The 20763-nt window shown below is 44.1% G+C and overlaps 1 protein-coding gene across 1 annotated transcript; it reads right to left on the minus strand.

Annotated features, from left to right (window-relative positions):
* Nucleotides 1-14037: 14037 nt before the first annotated feature.
* SMIM23 (small integral membrane protein 23) lies at nt 14038-20352 on the minus strand. Its single transcript, XM_047074574.1, has 5 exons — nt 20263-20352; nt 14918-14969; nt 14650-14717; nt 14174-14378; nt 14038-14066 (listed from the first exon to the last, which is right to left on the minus strand). Exons 1-5 carry the CDS (start codon nt 20350-20352, stop codon nt 14038-14040), a joined length of 444 nt encoding a protein of 147 aa, XP_046930530.1.
* Nucleotides 20353-20763: the final 411 nt, after the last annotated feature.

The raw sequence follows: 20763 nt of genomic DNA on the forward strand, positions 1-20763 counted from the left end.
ACCGACTGTGCCACCCAGGCGCCCCTACCTTCCGCCATCTTGTATGTCTATCTGGGTTTTTTTCTTCCCTCCCTCTGTCTTCTTCCCTCTCTGGAGAAATAAACAAAGTTATCGTCTTTCCTCCTAGAGAAGAGCCCCTTTCTCACATACTCAGGTGCCATGATTGGCTCACACCCCTGCTCAAATACTTTTCCTCTCCTAAGGAGAATTCTGGTGAATTAAATGTTCAACTCAAGCATAAAAGTACCCATAGGCACCTCACAGAGCATTTAAAGTAGTGTTACATGCCCTCCCGCACGTTCTCACTCTCTCTCTTTCTCAAAATAAATAAGTAAACTTAAAAAAAAAAAAAGAGGCACCTGGGTGGCTCAGTCTATTAAGCGTCTGACTCTTAATCTCAGCTCAGGTCATGATCTTGCGATTTGTGAATTCCAGCCCCACATTGGGCTCTGCACTGGCAGTGTGGAGCCTCCTTGGTATTCTATATTTCCCTCTCTCTGCCCCTCCTGCATATTCTCTCTCTCTCTCTCTCTCAAAATAAATAAATAAACTTAAAAAACACACACACACACACAAAATGGGGCACCTGGGTGGCTTAGTTGGTTAAGTGTCCAACTTCAGCTCAGGTCACCATCTATGGTTCGTGAGTTTGAGCCCCAAATAGGGCTCTGTGCTGACAGCTTGGAACCTGGAGCCTCCTTCAGACTCTGTGTCTCCTTCTCTGCCCCTCACCTGCTCATTCTCTCTCTCTCTCTCTCTCTCTCTCTCTCTCTCTCTCAAAAATACACATTAAAAAAATCCCAAAGACGAAAACCCCAAAACCCTCAAAAATCCCAAAGACAAAACCAAAACAAGGGTTTTATATATATAGATCCATGGAGTCATATGTGATCCTAGCCAATTCAAACTGAAAAAGGCTTTGGAGACCCACTAATCTAAACCTTCATTTTACAGGTTAGGAAACTGATACCCAAAAAGGGGAAGGGACTTACCCAGGGTCACCGTGAAGTAGTGGGGAAGCTGAGCTAAGAACCTGGACTTCCTGACTCCTGTCCCAGTGCTCTTTGCTCTTGGCCATGTATCTTTAGCCACCTCCTTGCCCCATTTTTTAAAGGCTGCTCTCAGGAAGGTATTTGAGTGCATACCAGCACACTCCATGATAAATCTTGTTGCTACTTTCTATTACATCTCTTTCAAATTCATCCTTCCCTCTCCTTTCCCATCTGGTAGGGGGAAGGACGGAGGAGAGACAGAGTAAAACAGTTTGATCTGAATTCATTGTACCTTGAGATGTGATTACTATTTGCTGGATAAAGTCAAGTTAATGAAGAACGACTTTGAAGATTATAATGCTCAATATTTGGGAGGCTTTGGTTGGGACACAACTCCTGGGCAATGCTGGTGGGAACTGATACAACGTTACCCAAAAGTAATTTGGTAATATGTGTCATGAATTTTAATAATATCATCTGTTATGTTTTGCTAAACTTTTAAACTGCATGATAACATGATACAGTTTCCATGCATGAGCCTTAAGTGAAGAGCTTGATGAATTTTTATTTTTATTTAAAAATTTTAAAATGTTTTTATTTATTTTTGAGACAGAGAGAAACAGAGCATGAGCAGGGGAGGGGCATAGAGAGAGGGAGACACCAAATCCAAAGCAGGCTCCGGGCTCCGAGCTGTCAGCACAGAGCCCGACGCGGGGCTCGAACCCATGGACTGTGAGATTATGACCTGAGCTGAAGTCGGACGCTTAACTGACTGAGCTACCCGGTGCCCCGAGCTTGATGAATTTTTAAAAGTGAATTCACATGGGTGTCCACCATTCAGATAAAATATTACCAGCACCTCCAAAAGTCTCTCTTGTACTGTCTCCTGATCATTACTCTCCAAAAGTAACCAATATCCTGGCTTATAGCACTATAGACTAATTGTGCCCAATTCTGCATTTCGTATAAATGGGATCATAGATAAGAATCGTGCTCTTTCTTGTCTTTTAGTCACATTATATCTTTGAGACTTATCCATGGTCTTGTATATACTGATTTGCTTTCTTTTTCACTGCTGGATAGTATTCCATTCCATTCCAAATATAATGGAATACTATTTATTCCATTCCATTCCATTCCATTCCATTCCATTCCATTCCATTCCAAGTATAAATGGAATACTACTTATTTATCCATTCTACTATTGACTGTTGAATGGTTTCTAGTTCCTAAGTGTTAAAAACAATGTGTGATATCTTTGGACATGACTTTTCAATACACACACACAGATACACACATATACATATATCCATTTCCAAGAGCATACTATACATTTGTAGTAGAATTCTTGGTTCATAAAACATATGTATGTTCAGCTATAGGAGGTACTGCTAACAGTTCTCAGAAGCAGTTGTCTAATTTACACTTCCACAGAAATATAGGAGAGTGCTAATAGACCTATATCCTAACAGCACTTGGTTTTGGTTTAAAACAATTTATACATTCTGATTGTAGGGGATGAAATCTCATTGTGGTTTTTTTTTTTTTTTTTTAAAGATTTTTTTTTTTTCAACGTTTATTTATTTTTGGGACAGAGAGAGACAGAGCATGAACGGGGGAGGGGCAGAGAGAGAGGGAGACACAGAATCGGAAACAGGCTCCAGGCTCTGAGCCATCAGCCCAGAGCCCGACGTGGGGCTCGAACTCACGGACCGCAGGATCGTGACCTGGCTGAAGTCGGACGCTTAACCGACTGCGCCACCCAGGCACCCCTCATTGTGGTTTTAATTAGGCGTTCGCAAATAACAAATTGAGCCCTTGGGTATTGCCCTGTTGTGAAGTGCCTGCTCAAGATTTTTTTCCCATTTGGGGAGGTGTCTTTTTCTTATTATTCAGAGGAGTTCTTTATATATTCAATGTACAGTTTCTTTGTATTGTGAATGTCTTCTTGCATTTTGTTTGCCGTTTCCCCCTTTTAATGGTGTCTTTCCATGAACAGTAATTCTTAATTTTAAAATAGTCTAATGTACCTGGGCACCTGGGGGACTCAGCCGGTTAATTGTCTGACTTTGGCTCAGGTCATGATCTCACGGCTCATGGGTTCGAGCCCCACGTTGGGCTCTGTGCTGACAGCTCAGAGCCTGGAGCCTGCTTCGGATTCTCTGTCTCCCTCTCTCTCTGACCCTCCCCCGTTCATGCTCTGTCTCTCTCTGTCTCAAAAATAAATAAACGTTAAAAAAAATTAAAAAAAATTTTTTTTAAATAGTCTAATGTACCGATCTTTTCCTTTATGTTTAGTGTTCTTCGTGTTTTGTTAAGAAATCTGTGTCCATCCATGGTCATAAACATACACTCCTGTGTTTTATTCTAGGAACTTTATTGTTTTACTTTTCACATTTAAGCTTATGATGCACCTGAAGTAGAATTTAGAGTATGTTATGAGGTGAGAATCAACAGCCATATTTTCCATAAGTTTGTGCAATTCATCTAGTACCATTATTGACACGACAGTTTCCTCCCCACTATGCCGTAGTGGTATCTTTGCCATAAATCAGGTGACTGCATTTTTACAAAATTTGTGTCTGATCTCAAGTTTGTTAGTCAAGTCCCTTCAATCTTTATACAGCCTTATTTACTTTTGTGTCTGTTTGTATTATCAGTTACTGAGAGATATGTTTCAAAACATTCCACTATGATTATGGGATTGGTTATTTTCCTTTTAGTTCTAACAATGTTTGAGGCTCCATTACTAAACTCATTCGAATTTAGGATTGTTATGTATTCCTGTCGAGCTGGCCCCTCTATAATTATAAATTGTTACTATTTTTTTAATGTTTATTTTTTATTTTTGAGAGGGAGAGAGAGAACGTGAGCGGGGGAGGGGCAGAGAGAGAGGAGAGAGAGAATCCTGATGTAGCGAGTCTGACGCCGGACTCGAACCCACGAACTGTGAGATCATGACCTGAGTGGAAGTCGGATGCTCAACCGACTGAGCCACCCAGGTGCCCCATGAATTGTTATTCTTAATGTCTACTAATACTTTTGGTCTTAATGTCTGTTTCATCTAGTATTAATAGATCTATACCTCCTTTTAAGAATAATCTGTTTATTCTTTGATGTTTTTATGGATGTTTTCCCATCCATTTATTTTTAAGTTTTTATTTGTGTCTCTTATAAGCAACATGCATTTAAAAAAATTTTTTTTTAACGTTTATTTATTTTTGAGACAGAGAGAGACAGACCATGAACGGGGGAGGGTCAGAGAGAGGGAGACACAGAATCTGAAACAGGCTCCAGGCTCCGAGCTGTCAGCACAGAGCCTGATGCGGGGCTCGAACTCACGGACCGCGAGATCATGACCTGAGCAGAAGTTGGCTGCTTAACCGACTGAGCCACCCAGGCACCCCAGCAACATGCATTTAGAAAATCCAGATTAATTACCATTCTGTTTTAATTGGAACATTTAGTCCATTTCTAGTTTTTGGCTCTTCTGGATCAAGTTGCAGTGAGTATTTTAATACAAGACTTTTTGTGAGTATATGCTTTTTTCTTGGGTTAATCTAGGAATGAAATTGTTGGGTCACAGAGTTGGTGTTTAATTTTATTGTTTCCAATTCATATTATTTAAGCATAATTTATATACAATAAAGAGTTTAAAGTACCCACATAGCTACCACCCCAAATTAAGATGTAGGTTATTTCCATCACTCCAGAACCTTTCCTTATACACGGCCTTGAGATGTTGACCTGATTTTCATCACCATAGCTTAGGTTTTTATGGAATCAGACAATAGCTACACTTGTCTTCCTTATTTCATGCCAGGTAATGCTTTTGAAACTCATCTGGCTGTTGTATGTATCAGCGGTTTATTCTTTTATTTATGAGCACTATTCTACTGTATGAATCTAACTACAATTTATTTATGGACATTTGAGTTATTTCTAATTGTTGCAGTTTTTGTGCACTTATATATTTTTTAATGCCTCCCCCCCTCCCCACACTTTTTCATTCTCTTGGGTAAATACTTAGAATAGAACCACTAGGGCATTCTGTAGGTCTACATTTATACTAAACTGCCAAACTGATTTCCAGACTGGTTTGCATAATTTTATACCTTATCAGCAATGTATGAGATTTGCAGTGCTCTGCCTTCCTCCCCAAGTGTGGTATTGCCTTGGTATCCCACTGTGATTTTACTGTGCATGACCTTGATGAACAATGCTGTTGAGCACTTTCCTCATGCTTATTGTCCATTCATATATCTTCTTTTTGGCACACTTTTTAGCACACTTTAAACACTGGGTGGTCTATATTTTTCTTATTGATTTGTAGGAGCTCTTTATATATTCTGGATATAAGTCTTTTGTCAGATATATGTATTGTGAGTAATTTCTCCCAATCTATGGCCTGGCTTTCATTTTCTTGGTGCATTTGTTAATAATAGTGAATAGTTCTTTGAGGAAAAGAATCCTCTAGGTGCCCAATAATGTTATGCGGGATATGACGAAAATACTTATTACAGACTGTTGGATTGAAAGAGGAGGATGCAACATTTTACTTTGCATTCTGACCTTAATTATTTAAAAATACGCATTTTAAAAGGTGGAGAGAAATACATAAAACGTTGCTTTGGCTGACTCTGGGTAGTGAGATTATGCTCTCCTGCAGTTCTTTGTTGTGGTAAATGCACATAACATAAAATTTACCATTTTTGCCATTTTAAAATGTACAGTTCAGTGGCATTAAGTACATTGATGATGTTGTACAACCATCGTCACCATGATCTAACTCCAGAACTTCCCCATCACCCCAAATGAAAACCCTGTACCTATTAAGCAGTCATTCCCTATCCCTCCTCCCATAGTCCCACTAATCTGCTTTCTATGTGCCTCTATGTGCCTGCTATTTTAGAAATAAATACATTTGGGGCTCCTGGATGGCTCAGTCAGTTAAGCGTCTGACTTCAGCTCAGGTTGTGATCTCGCGGTCCGTGGGTTCCAGCCCCGCATCAGGCTCCGTGCTGACAGCTCAGAGCCTGGAGCCTGCTTCAGATTCTCTGCCTCCCTCTCTTTCTGCCCCTCCCCTGCTCATGCTCTGTCTTTCCCTATCTCTCAAAAATAAAAAAAATTTTTACAAGTATATACATTTGGTATCTTTTTTCTGACTTTTTGCTAATGAGTATGTGCTTCGATACGAGAAGTAAAGCAGAAACCAAGAACAAGGAAGGATGTCTTCCGGAGGGGAAACAAGTATGTTATGAAGAATTGATGCTAAGCTTATGCCAGAGGGAGCGGGGAGTAGAATTCCCTTTGTGACAGTAGCTCAACATGCTCGGCTCGGCTAGCTGCTCCTGTCCCGTGTATCTCACCCCCACCCTGGCAGCCGGGTTCCAATATTATGCCCAAGTTACCCGTGATGCTGTGTCTCCTCCCCAGGTGCCATTTTCTCTGACTCTCCACCGCACTGGGAGTAGAGACCATGTTGGTTCAGTTCTCCAGTTCAATCTCTTTGCTGTCCGGTATGACCCCAGCTTATCCTTTTGGTCATTAAGAGTTCTGGAGTAAATGAATGCCTTTGTACAAGAAATGACTTTGTCCAGACTCTAGAGAGAAAAGAATCAGATGGGTCTGTAGGCGTAGCCTCAGAGCCACGGGCAGGCTCTGAAAGTGCCGCTAAGGGGCTGAGGCCAGCCCTGAGAGAACATATCTGTATGGTAGATTCATGAGGTCCCTCATGACTTTCATGACCAGGGCGGGAGGAGAGAAGTAATAGCGAGTGACATTTATATAATGTGTTACAGTTTACATAGCTCAGCATGTGCATTACCTCATTTAATCCGGAAGGAGCATAGGGTGGGGCTTCAGCATGTGGCCCCAGAGTTGGCTTGTCTGAATTTGCATCCTGGCTGCACCACTTACTGTTGACCCCGGAATATTTGTGCACCCCATGTCCCAGTTTCCTTACATGTGCGGTGAAGACACTGATAGCACACACAGATTTGTTGTGATAATTAAATAAGGTAGGCGGTGCTCATAAAGTGCTTAGAGTTGTGCCTGGAGCATAGTAAACACTAAATAAAAGTTGCTTGTTATTACTCAATTCTCTCAGTGGGCCCTGGAGATATGTAGACATACCCCATTTTATGGGCAGCTGACTGGGGCTCAGAAGGATGGAGTGACCTGTCTGAGGTCACACTGGAGAGGTTGGGGTGGGGAGGCAGGGCTTGGACCAGGTCTGTGTCACCCCAAAGCCGTGACTTTCCAGCTCCTTCATGCCACCTCCTCTGACATGCACTTTGCCTGGGCTCATGGGCAGGAGGGTCTGCCCCTGCACCGGGTGTCAGGAAAGATCACCCGTCTTGTCTAGATGAGCTACAACCCGAATGAAGATAGCTGAGAAGTCGCTTTGTACTCCGCCAGAGTATGATGGGAATGTAAAGAATTGTTACTAATACTTTAATAAAGTATTTAAAATTTTTTCCTGGCACTGGTTTCCCACATTCTGGTAACAGCACCCTGATTTCCTAGGGGGAACCACCACTCGCCCACTCAGTCTGGGTGTAGGATTGTCCGTGGCTAGAAGGATGGGTGTGTAACACAGGTCCGGCCAATGTGAGCACTGTGTCATTTTAGCCGCCAGGATTAGCTCTGAAATCAGTATTTGATCCAATCTGGGAACCACCAGGTTCAGTTGTAGGGATTTGATCATGGTTGTTGGGGCAGAGGCGTTTGCTTTCCTCCGGGGAGAGCTGGGAGAGCGGGAGTATGGGATAGAGCCTGAGCTCCCGACGCCATCTTGCTACCACGGTGGGGACAGCCTGCTGAGAATGGGGCCTGCCCAGAGGCAAGCAGAGCTGTAGATGGAGACTGAGCCAAGGGCCAGTGTCCCCTGGACTTAACTGGGCATGAGTCTAGATTTCCCGGGACTCTTCTGTTCCGCTACCTTTTGTTGGCACCTACTGGCCTTCTAACGCTGTGCTTGACTGTTAGGTCCTTTTCATATCCCAACAGCCACTCAGAGGAGGTGGTAATAGCCCCATATGACAGAGGGGGAAACTGAGGCTCTGAGTGGTGAAGTGATGTGGCCAAAGCACACAGGTGAGCAGAGCTCCTTCTGCTGAGGGCTCAGCCGCTCTACTGAGAAAGCCAGAGACAGTGTCTGAATAAAGTTCCTGTCTTCTTTCTTTGCCCTCCAGCAAGGGTGCATGTCCTCCTGGAAATGTCACAACAGAAGGGATGGATGCCCTAGAAAGGCGTCTTCTTTGGCTCCCTCCCTCACCACCCTCAATTATCCTTCTGACAGCCAGATCAGAACCAAATTGGATTTAGTGCATTTCACAATTTTTTTTGAACAAATTTGTGGATTAAGGGAACAAATTAAATCCACATTTTTATCTGACATCATCAAAAATATGACATGCAGACTGGAAATGGACCTTCCTGGTCTGGGAATAATTTCAGTGAAGACCAAATCCCTACATCCCAAGGATATTTGTTTAAAAAACAAAGCAAAACAACAAGCAACAAACAACAAAAAAAAATCCGGATTCTCACAAACACCTGTAGGAAGCCTGGTCCCAAATCTTACCTGAGACCTGGGATCTGACACTTGGGGTGAGGCGAGGCCACACCAGCCCATACCTGAGATGTGACTCTAGTGGGAAGGGGGCCTCTCTGCCCCCACCCATCATTCATCTGTCTTCTGTTTCCCCTGTGACTCTCCCTTGGCTACAGCCCAATTTAAGTTTCTGCATTTTTCTATAACTGGACTAACAGATTTTCATGTTAGTGCCCAATCAAGTTCCCTATCCCTTCTCTAAATTCTTAGGCCAATAAATATACAGCTCATTTGGCAATTAGGTGCTTTTGGCACTTTACCCAATAGCTACTAAAAGAATATAAATACTTCACTTTTCTCATCTTTGTTTCTTGGTTTCATGGTAGAAAGACAAGCTATATGTGGGCAGGGAATGTGACTTGTACTTCTCTATATATGTACCCAACATGTAGTAGCATGAAATGAGAATTTATTACCTTATAAATTTAATTGGCATGTGATTACTTAACAATACATGATCTTGGCTAGGCTTAGTGGAGGCGAGGCTGTAAAATACATTGGGTTAATGTGAGGGCTCTGATGCTAGAGAGCCTGGGTTTGAATCCTGCCTCCCCATTCATTGATTATATGATTTTAACAATGATATAATCTCTCTATGTCTCAGTTTCCCTGTCCATAAACTGGAAGTAACAATAACACTTGATGAAGCGCCTAAAACAGGACCACATTCTCTAAATGTCTGTTGCCACAATTTCATTATGTCTTTCCAATAGTCCTTATAGTCTTAGAAAATACATATTGCTAATAGGTAGGCGGACTTTATATTACCCAATTTTTGTCTCGATTATCAGATTCTTATCTTTAAAACATGAATTATCTGGATGACTGTGGGTTTTTTCACCATTATATAAGTTGGAGGAACAGAATAGAAGCTGACCAAAAACAATAAAACAAAGAAAAACGTAGAATGAATCAGTGTTAGCAAAAGAGAAGAGCCCGAGGGAGCATTAAGAAGGCTGCCAAATCTATTAAGTAAAAGAGCGATGGGGAGAAAACCATCAATTAAAATTAATTGAAAATTTTAATTGTTTGTGATGCTGACCTCATGCTCCAGGTGCCTGAAACAAAAGAAGAAATGTGGATAACTGAGTGGCCATGACATTTTTCCAACTGGCCACTTTTCTCTTAACAAGACCACACCTGTCTCTTCCTCATGAGCTCCTTGGGTCAGGACCTGAATCATGGCTCAGGTTGCACTCCGCTGGAGAGGAAGTCCTGAGGCCTGGCAGGCAGCTATCTAGACCTTTCTTCCTCATTCTTATCCAGCAGCACGTCCTGCTGATTACACTTTCAAACTGAATTCTGCTTCTCTGTACCTCTCCCCCTACTCCAAGCCTCCGTTTCCAGCTGGAAAACCACAGTGCCTTGCTAAGTGGTTTTCTTGTTTCTACTGTTACATTTATCATTCTCTGAAATTGCCTTGTCTTGATTTTTCTACTTGTTTTTCCCATTAGCCTGTAAACTTTGCGTTTGCCAGTGGCTGGTACACCCATGGCCCCGTCATTTCTTTTTTTTCAATTTTTTCAATTTTTATTTAATGTTTATGTATTTTTGAGAGAGAGAGAGAGAGAGAGAGAGAGAGAGAGAGAGAGAGAGCACAAGTTGGGGGGGGGCAGAGAAAGATGGAGACACAGAATCTGAAATAGGCTCCAGGCTCTGAGCTGTCGGCTCAGAGCCTGATGCGGGGCTAGAACTCATGAGCGGTGAGATCATGACCTGAGTCGAAGTCAAATGCTTAACCAACTAAGTTACCCAGGTGCCCCTTCAGTTTTGACTCCTGATTTTGTTATTCAATTTCTCTTTTCTATTTAGTCTTCGGTCGCTGGGAAGCCTGGCCTTGCAGAATCACTTGGAGCCGGTTGTTGTAAGGGAGTTGGGTTGGGGACTGGGGTGGGGGCAGGGAGACCCTGCTCTGCTGGCAGCATTGTTTCTTGATTGAATGGAAAGAGCTGGAAATAGTTGCCTTCTCAAGTAAAAGACATTTTCTTTCCCAAAGGGAAGTCCACTCTATAGATAATGAAAGTGGGCCCCTGATAGACCTTCTGGGCAACATTTTGCCAAAGTCATTCAAATTATAAGACTTCAAAGTCATGAAAGGTAGTCATGCTCTCCCTTTTAAGTGTGTCATTTGTATTTTTCACACTCAGGAGCTGGAGAATGAATGAAATATTGCCAAATTAAGATGACCTACTCGCCTATGGTGACTCTGGTAGTCAAGCCTCCTCCACCTCATTCTTAGCAATTATATTCAGCTTTTGAATGTTTGCCTCACACAATTCTGCTTCCCTGATATTGGCTCTGGGGGCTCGGAGGTACAAGGGTTGCCATCACTCTCTCTCTGCCACATTTGTGACCACCTTGGGAAATATGAGGTCATTACACATGGTCCAGAGTCACTCATCAGGAAGGATCCCAGGCTGTTTCTCGTATGAGGAAGCTCCATCCTGGAGTATTTGATTCTCCCTTCCCCCTTCTGCCACGGCTGACTGGAGCGGGAGTGGTCACCCCAAGGCCATCCAATCCAAAGGCTGGTAGACACAGATCCTGACTCAACAGGAAACTCCAGCCAACGAAATGAGTCAGTCACATCCCATCCACCCCCTTTGGAGCTTGATCTGGGAAATGCAGACAGAATTATATGGTCACTGGAAGTTTGGAAGGTCATGAGAAAGGGAGAGGCCTTGTGGGCCCAGGAGCAGATCAGAGTTAGAAGGACTCAGAGGCAGAAGTGCTGAGCTGAAGAGGGGATGGTTAGAGTGGTGCTCAAGGAAGCCACTGGAAGCAGGAAAAGATGGGGCAGACACACAGAGAAAAGCAGAGACCCAGAGAGTGGCCAGGTCAAGGTAAAGGTGGAATGCTAGAGGGAAGCTCCCAGAGTCTTGCAGCAGGGGCTCCTGGAGTCCCTCATCAGGAAGTCACTCATCAGGAAGGATGAGTGGATGCTTTGGGTTCTCGAAGCCCTTCCTGGTCCAGATTCCAGGATCCCAGGTTATGGTATGCCCCTGATTTCCATGAGATTTCTGACTCCTGTGTTGTGCCACAACAAACCCTCATTGCCTGAGCCACCCCGAATGGCTTGCTACCCTTATGGGCTCACAAGTCGACATACCAAAAGTAACTACCACCAGTGGGCTGCAGCCCCACACCAGCATGGGCTGTTTCTGTTAGGCTCTGTGCGTGCGTGCGTGGGGGTGATGCATAAGAGCTTTTAGGGTGTGATGCCTCTCTTCAAATGCTCTGCTAATATCCACAGGGGTGGTTGCATTCCTCAAGGATCTAGCTCTGTTTTCTTTTTTTCACGGATCCCCCAATTTTATGTACATGTATGTTTTATGAAAACATTCATAACCGTATCATATATAAACTATAAATATATATAATATCTAAATATAAACACACACCCATATGCTACAGGTACAGTACAGTTGCAACTTCGATGGGGGTTAGAGGCTGAGGTGTGTGTTAAGCCAAGGTTGTATACAGTCAGAATCATGCCTGAGAACCCTCTCAACACCTGTAGAGCACATGTACATGATTTGGGGTTCTGGAACTACAGCTTTATAGTAATAGTAAAGATAAGTGCAGAGAAATGCCAATATGAGACCTTCTTGCAGAGCACTTGCTGAAGTAATTGCAAACAAGGAAAACAGATTCAGGTTTCCCAGCCCCTGCTGAATGTTCAAAGTGGCAAAACTGTGACCATAACTTGTAAAGACATTTTCCTTCCCAAGCGGCAACCGAATAATTTCTCCCGGCAAACGAATCGCCGTGACATTCCCTGTAAGTCCGATATTCTAGGAGATATTTTTATTGCAACCCTCACGACTTTCCAAAGATTTGAGGTAGTTCTGATAATTGGCACATAGATAATAGCTCCAGTAAACTAGAAAACAAACCCAAAAAATCATAGAAAGGGTCAAATAATGAAAAAAAAAATGAGACTGATATCATTCCCACAATGGACAACTGAACTCTGAACTTCCTGAAGTCAAGGGAAAAAGGGAAAATCCTAGGGGCGCCTGGGTGGCTCAGTTGGTTAAGCGTCCAACTTCGGCTCAGATCATGATCTCACAGTTCATGGGTTTGAGCTCTATGTCGGGCTCTGTGCTGACAGCTCAGAGCCTGGAGCCTGCTTCGGATTCTGTGTCTCCCTCTGTCTCTGCCCCTCCCCTGCTCACGCTCTGTCTCTATCTCTCAAAAATAAATAAACGTTAAAAAAATAAAAAAAAAAAAGAAAGGGAAAATCCTAGATAAGAATTATCATTGTTTAATCAAAGTCATCAAAATTAAAAGTCACTCGTAATTTCATCACAGTGATATTCTTATTTTACTTGTAGACACCGTATTCCAGTGTCTCTGTAAGCAAAATAATAGGTAATTTTATTTTAAAAATATTCGAATAGGCAAAACATTCACACAGTCTGAAAATAACAAAGTGTGAAAAGTTTCGCTCTCATCCTGGTCATACATTTGCCCATTTCAATTCCCCCAACCACCCCCGCCCCGTTTTGTATCCTACTAATTTTTATGCACATTCAGTAACACCGTCATCATCATCATCAACAACAAAATACAGATTCTTATTCCCAGGCTCTTCTTATACCTTGATTTCTTTCATTTAACAACCTTTCTTGTAGCCTTTTCCATATCAGTAGAAAAGCTCCCTCATTCTCTTTCATACCTACAGGGGCCTAATTTACCTAAATTTACCTAATTTAACCTGGGACCTATGGATAATCATTTAGGTTGTTTCCTTTGTTTTGCTATTATAAACGAAGCTAGGACAGTAACATTATGTACATGTAATTTCACACATGTATGTATATGTGTTGTAAGTATATATTTCAATATAATATATGTTATACATAATTATATAATGCTATAACTATGACAAGTATATATATAGAATATATATGATAAATATATATTTCACACATTTATAGGAGATAAATCCCTGAGGCAGATTGCTGGGTCAAATGGTAAATGCATTTGTGAATTTCATAGCTGTCACCACATTGCCCTGCACAGGGGTTTTGGCAATTGATGCTGCTAGAAGCGGGGCCAGAGGGTTGAGCTGCCACATTAACATCTATATACTCCAGAACCAGACTCGTCTCGCTAAGTTCCGGGGAGGAAGGAAAAGGAGTGAAAGAAAGGAAGACCTATCTATCAGGCACTCTACATATACACCCTCATAATGCTGGGAGGCAAATTTGTGACCCTGATTTTTCCTCATGAGGCACTTTCGTCTCAGAGAGGTTAGGGAATTTGTGCCGGATCTCGGGGAAGTGGGCAAGGGTTCTGCCCCGGAGGCTGGCTTCGTTCTGGCACCCCGGAGTCCTGGTGCCCTGGAGGCTATCTCAGCAGGGCCCTGGTGTCCTTCTGATGGCATTCGTTCGTGAACCAGCCGTGGTGCCAGCAAAGTTCTCAGGGTCTCAGGTATTTTATTGTCTTGCCTGCTTTGAAATTCAAGTGTCACAGCTCAGCTCTTGTCAGCTGGCACGCCTTCCCCTGCCTTTCACTTGGCGTCCTCCCCAGGGTCCAGCCCCGGGCCCTCACAAACCGTTCTTGAAGCTGGAGCAGGGATCCTCTGGGTGCCCCTCTCCCAGAAGGGCATCTAACCACCCCTCCAGGTCCTGTACCAGCTGCTCCAACTCCTGCACCTCTTTTTCTAGCTTCTCCAAGAAAACGTGCAAGTGTTCCTTCAGCCAGGTCCTGATGACCTTTATTGGCTCTTCTGCGGGTTCATCGGTCTGGTATTCAAATCCCTGAAAGGCAGATATCAAAATTGCATCTTGAGCTTTTTCACGTAGGACGCCCCCCCCCCCCTGCCCCCCGCCTCTTGCCACTGGTTTCAAAAAGCTTTCTGAGCCTTTGCAGCGTTTCTGTCTGGAGTGTCTACCCCCACCTTCTCCACCTGGCCAGCTCCTAATTATCGATCCTTCAAGATCCAGCTCGCCCGTGACACCTCTGGGAAGCCTTCCCGGATTTCCTCAGCCAAGCTTGACATCCCCTCAGTACCCTTCCTGAATATGTTACCTGGGAAGCCACAGGATTCTGGGGATAGTTACATTCTCTGATCCTTTCTGACACCTCCCAACTTCTTCCTGAAACAGGCACGAACATCGCCCCTTAACAAGGGCAAGTGAGCAGTAGTTGAAATGAACATGTTCGGTCCTCCCAGTGGGTGAAGGAGGTAGGAGAAGGCAGGCTGTGGAGGCCTCGTTGGCATGCAGCCATCTCCAGAACACCCCTCCCGACCCCGTGTGGACTCGGCTCCTCCTTTCTGAGATTTCGGAATGCTCACCTGATATTCCTGTGCCCATGTACAGGACCAAGATCAGCAATGCCAACAGCGTCTGGGGGCAAGAGGAGGAGGAAGGAGGTGACTTTCTCAGGGGACAGCAGGCATCCCTGCTTCCCTCACAGAGGGCTAGGCATGGGGGTGCTATAAGATCGTTTTTAGAGCTCATCTTTTTTCTTTATCCTTATCTTAACTTTATCCACGTCATGCATGCTTATCACACAACCCCCAAACATTGCAAAAGTCGGTAACATGGCGGCCTCCTGCCATTCCATTGGTGTTTTTCCTCCCTTCTGCCTGCTGAGAAGGCCCGCCTCTCTTCTCAGTCTTGCCTTGCTTTTTTTTTTTACATTTTTGCTCTACATGATCTTTAAAAGGAATCAACCTTATTGTGGTATACTGCACAGGCAGTAAAAGGCACACATTTTAAATGTATGGTTTGGTGAATTTTGACACATCTACACCTGTGGACGATCATCCCACTCAGGAGAAAGAACATGTCCATCATCCCAGCACGTTCCCTTATGTCCTTCTATAGTCTGTTGCCTCCTTGCCCTCACCATGCCAGAGGTATCCACTAATGTGCTCGGTCACTATGGAGTAGTTTTGCCTGTTCCAAAACTTCAAATGAATGGAAACTCATAGTCTGTACTCTTTTGTGGTAAGCTACTTTTTTTTTAACGTTTATTTTTGAGAGACAGAGAGAGACAGAGTGTGAGTGGGGGAGGGGCAGAGAGAGAGGGAGACACAGAATCGGAAGCAGGCTCCAGGCTCTGAGCTGTCAGCACAGAGTCCGACATGGGGCTCGAACCCACAAATTGTGAGATCATGACCTGAGCTGAGGTGGGACACTTAACCGACTGAGCCACCCAGGCACCCCTGTGGTAAGCTACTTTTGTGCAACATAAGGCTTCTGAGGTGTCTCCATGTTTTTGTGTTCACTGCTATTGATGAGTAATATCATCTTGTGTGAATATGGTACAGTTTATCTCTTCACCTATTGATGGACCTTGGGCTCCTTCTAGTTTCTGACTATCATGAATAAAACTGCTGTGAACACCTTGGATACGCCTCTTTGTGTGGACATGTGTTCTCATTCTACTGGGGGCAGTACCCAGAAATGCAAATGCTGGGTCCTATGGCGAGTGTATGTTTAATTTTATAAGAAACCACCAAACTGTTTCCCATGGATTGGTACCAATTTGCATTTCTACCAGCAACACGAGGATTCTATTTGCTCCACATCTCTGTCAGTAATCTTCTTCATGTTAGGCATTCCATTGGTTGTGTGGTAATATCTCAAGCTAGTTTTTACCTGCATTTCCCCAATGATTAATGATGTTGTCTTAGTCCATTTGCACTGCTGTAATGAAGTTATCACAGAGCCGGTGGCTTATAAACAACAGAAACTTATAGTTCTAGAGGCTGTAAGTTCAGGATCAGGGGGGCAGTAGGGTCGGGGTCTGGTGAGGGCGCTCTTCTGGGTTGTAAGCAGCCATTTATTTTCTCATCGTATCCTCATGTGGCAGAGAGCAGAGAGAGCTCTCTGGGGTCTTTTTTTAATAAGGGCTCTAATCATCACCCAAAGATCCCAACTCCTAATACCATCATTTTGGGAGTTAGGATTTCAACATAGGAATTTGGGGGGGGGGACATAAGCATTTAGTCCATAACAGATGTTGAGCATCTTTTCATGTGCTTACTGATCATAATTCACACATCTTACTTTGTGGGTGTGTCTATTAAAAACTCTTTGCTCATTTTTGTTGTTGAGCGGTTGTCTTCGTATTAAGTTATAGTTCTTTATGTGTTTTGGATATACATTTTTTTGTCAGATGTTTGTATCGTGACTACAAAGTCAAAGTCTGTGGCTTGCCTTCTCGTTTTCTTACCAGTGTCTTTGAAAATTAAACGGTTTCAATTTTTTTTAAGTTTATTTATTTTTGAGAGAGAGAGAGATAGAGAGAGAGCGCTGGTGGGGGAGGGACAGAAAGAGGGAGACACAGAATCCGAAGCAGGCTCCAGGCTCTGAGCTGTCAGCACAGAGCCTGACGCGGGGCTTGAACCCAGGAACTGCGAGATCATGAGCCAAAGTTGGATGCTTAACTCACTGAGCCACCCAGGCGCCCCATAAACGGTTTCAATATTGATGAAGTTCAAATCATCAAATATATTCCCTTTATCGTTGTGCCTTTTGTGCGCAGTCTAAAAAATTTTGTTGAACTCGAGGTTGTGAAGATTCTCTCCTCTGTCTTCTAGACATTTTATTGCTTTAGCTTTCCAGTTAGGTATATGGTCCGTTGTGAACCTCCAGCACCGCTGGGTTTCTAGTATCTCTGCTCTGCTCCCAACTGCATAGCAGCCACTCTGCGGAGAGCAGCTAATTTAGCCCTTGGCATGCACATCCCCGCCCCCTCAGCCAGGGAGTCATGGGGCTCCCCTTGGTGCACAGCTCTCCTCCCTCTCCAGGGCCATGTTCTCTAGAGCCCAGCTGCTTTAGCTGTCCTACACTGGGCAGCTCAGTGGGGACTGCTGTGCGTGCTTGGGCTCTGCTTCTCGGTGCAGCAGCCTCTGGGAAAGAGGCAAGGCCATCACGAGTTTTCCTTTTCTCAGGGATGGCACTCTTGTGCTGCCTGTTACCCCTCCCCTGAAAATAGCTGCTTTCTAGATATCGACAGTTTTGTGGTTTCTTACGATGGGAGGGCTAGCTTCGCCCCAGCTACTGTGTTAAGGCTGCAAGTGGAAGTCTAATCATAGCGTTTTAGTGCAGGCTGGAGTGAAGGAGCTGCCTGGAGGCAACATCGCTCGCTGATGCTTGGGTCAGCCCACGATCATTTAGGAGATTCTGGTGGATGTGCCAGGATTAGGAGAGGAGACAGGTGCCTTTTAGAGAGGTGGGAGAAGAGAGAGGCCGAGTCTGAGTCTGGGAGGGGCCTGGCGCCCGCTCTTGGTGGCTTTGTGGTGTGTCTGGGCAAGCCTTAGCCCAGAGAGTTCAGAGACACCTGCTTTCAACAGACAATGTGAGCTGCGACAGTGATGGTGTCAGGGACAAGCAGAAGTCGACAAAGGATTAAGACAAACACAGTATTGACTGACATGGAACTTTCCTCGACTCATTAGATGTGGGCTGAGTCAGATTTAATTTGACTTGAAATAATATATTTCTTACTTACCCGAGTTCACGAAGCAAGATTTAGACCTGCTACCACAACAAAGAAGATAAAAGATTTGCATAATTTCCCTCTCCCCCAGATAGTTTTCTTTATATATACTAGTAACTATATTATTATTATGATTAACTTTAAAAATAAAAATAAATTACAAAGCATCAATCTGGCTGAGTCTTACAGTCTTACAGACACTGACGAGGGAAAGAGGCCAGGCGTAAAAGTACACGCTGACGGATTCCGTTCACGTGAAATTCAAGAACACACAAAACTCTACGATGGTAGAGATCATGGTTATGGGGGCGGGGCGTGAGATGGGAGGGGCCTGAAGGAGGCTTCAGGGGTACTGGAAATGGAAATGTTCCATTGCTTGATGTGGGGGACGATACCTGGGTGTGTGCATTCAATGCAAAGATCATTGCATTTTACACTTAAGTTTAGGGGGCTTTTTCTTTTATAGTTTATTTTTTATTTTTTTAAATGTTTTCATTTATTTTTGAGACAGAGAGAGGCAGAGCATGAGCAGGGAGGGGCAGAGAGAGAGAGGGAGACACAGAATCCAAAGCAGGCTCCAGGCTCTGAGCTGTCAGCCCAGAGCCCAACGCGGGGCTCGAACTCACGGACCGCGAGATCGTGACCTGAGCCGAAGTCGGACGCTTAACCGACTGAGCCACCCAGGCGCTAGGGGGCTTTTCCTTAACAGTGTTCCCTGGGAATCTTTCTACAGACACACAGAATTATCTCATTCTTTGTAATGGCTGATGCTCAATGCTCTGATATTTCTTTAACAGCCCCTCTGTCCATGTACTTTACAGAACAATGCCTTCCCCAGTACACTTGCTGTTGGGTTTTTATTTTGTGCTGTTTGGAGACTAAGGGGGGAACAGGGGCAGGATTAAGTTTCAGCTCTTCTCCCGTGTTGCCTTGGGGCCTGAGCCAAATCGTTTCTTCTCTCTGAGCCTCAACCGCTTCATCTGTAAAATGGATTCTGAAGTATACTGAAAGGTCTTTCAAAAACAAAAGCTGGGGCTCGGTGTTTGATTGGTCTGGGAAATGCTGTGGTCAACAAAGTGAATTCCTTGTTGCAGAACTTCTCAGAGCCTTCATTATGTGAATGAGCAGTGTCAATCTCCAAGAGGGGACAAGAAAGAGTATTGGCATTCCTTGAATGGCAGAAGTCTTTTGGAGATTTTTCTCAAAGAGCCTTCCTGGGGCTTGGTATTTGTGGGACTCTTGTTAGGAAAAGCTATAGCATGATGGGATCCCATAAGGCCCCATCTTGCTGTGAGGTCCAGCACAAAGGAGGCGTTGGAGCATGTATATCAAATGAACAAGTGAACAAATCTTTTGGAAACATATAGAGATCAGTCGTCCATTGCTCTGCTTACGATCTTTCAATGGCTTAAACAAACCAACAAACCAACAAACCAACAAACCTTTAATGGCCTCTTATGAATCTCAGAATAAAATCCCGTCCCTTTCCGTGGTGTGCATGATCAGGCCCAGCTGACCTCCCCAGCCTTCTTTTATATGCCTCCCTCACTTCCCCACCTGGGAGGCAACGGAGTGCAGGGTAAGCTTGCTAAGAGTTCTGAAATCAGATGGACCTGGCTTCAAATCCTGGTAGATCGTGGTCTGAGCCTCGGTTTACCCATCTGTGAATGAAGCTGTTAATAGCTGCCTCTCGGGAATGCTGTAAGTCATGAAAGAGAGAGGGGGGTGGAAGCACCAGGCTGTGCATAGTAAGTGATAACATTTCCCATTTTGACAAAGTTCTACATGAGGTTGAATTTCAGTCCTAAGAACAAATACTCCGGGAGGTCTATAATTCAGATGTATCCTATTTATTTCAAGTCGTTCATTCACTCATTCATTCATTCAGCTACTAATACGAACCAAGCACCACTGTAGGCACTAGGGATATAGTAGGAAACTAAATGAAAAACCCAGCCCTTCTGGAGCGCACGTTATGCTGGCGGTGCTGGGGATGAAGTTAGAGAGTCAGTAGTGACTTCAGGGACGGAGAACCCAAGCACCCATGCTGTGTTCAACCAGGTCGGGCTCCAGGGAGAGTCCGGCTGAAATTCAGCCTCTTCTGACTTTGAGGGCCTTACAGTCTGTCTGGAGTGTCAAAGGGACCCCAGATGGGAGGAAGGCAGCATGCATCTGGTCTGGCCTCACCTGTTTCTTGTCCTCACAGCGACTGCCCCTTCTCCTTTCAAGACTCTCGGCTGCCACTCGCCCCCTGCTGCCCACCTGTTGGATCACCATGGCCTCAGGTCAGGCTGCCTGGGTGCGGCAAGTTACCCCCACCTGCCGGGCAGAGGGGCACCCTCCTCCTTCCTGGCCTCTGGTCAGCAGGCATCAAACACTGAGTTCTGATGTCATAGAAGGTGGGAGGCAGCAAGGCCCCCACCTCGTCACCACCCTGATTTTTATTCCTACCTCTCACATTTTTTTTCATATAAAAACAAAGATCAGGAAAAACAAAAGCATCAAAATATTGTGTTTCAGGATGGTGATTTTTCAGATTTTTTTCTCCTGTATTTTCAAATCTTTAAGAAAATAGGAGTTTTAAAATACAAATCAATAAAAGTTTTCACTGAAACTTTTATTGAGATAGTTGTAAATACACACGCAGTAGTAAGAAATAATACAGGGGGTCCACTGTACCTTATACCC

Source organism: Lynx rufus, unplaced genomic scaffold (assembly GCF_022079265.1).
Source record: "Lynx rufus isolate CCGP_SWC_20201006 ecotype Redwood Valley unplaced genomic scaffold, mLynRuf1.p SCAF_1, whole genome shotgun sequence".
In the NCBI taxonomy this organism is placed as follows: Eukaryota; Metazoa; Chordata; class Mammalia; order Carnivora; family Felidae; genus Lynx; species Lynx rufus.

Coding starts and splice junctions, on each gene's coding strand:
- SMIM23 (XM_047074574.1), bottom strand. CDS start 20,352: ATGGTGATCCAACAGGTGGGCAGCAGGGGGCGAGTGGCAGCCGAGAGT. Junction 14,718..14,917: donor CATGGGCACAGGAATATCAG/GTGAGCATTCCG, acceptor TGCCTGTTTCAG/GAAGAAGTTGGGAGGTGTCA. Junction 14,067..14,173: donor CTGCTCCAGCTTCAAGAACG/GTTTGTGAGGGC, acceptor ATTTCAAAGCAG/GCAAGACAATAAAATACCTG.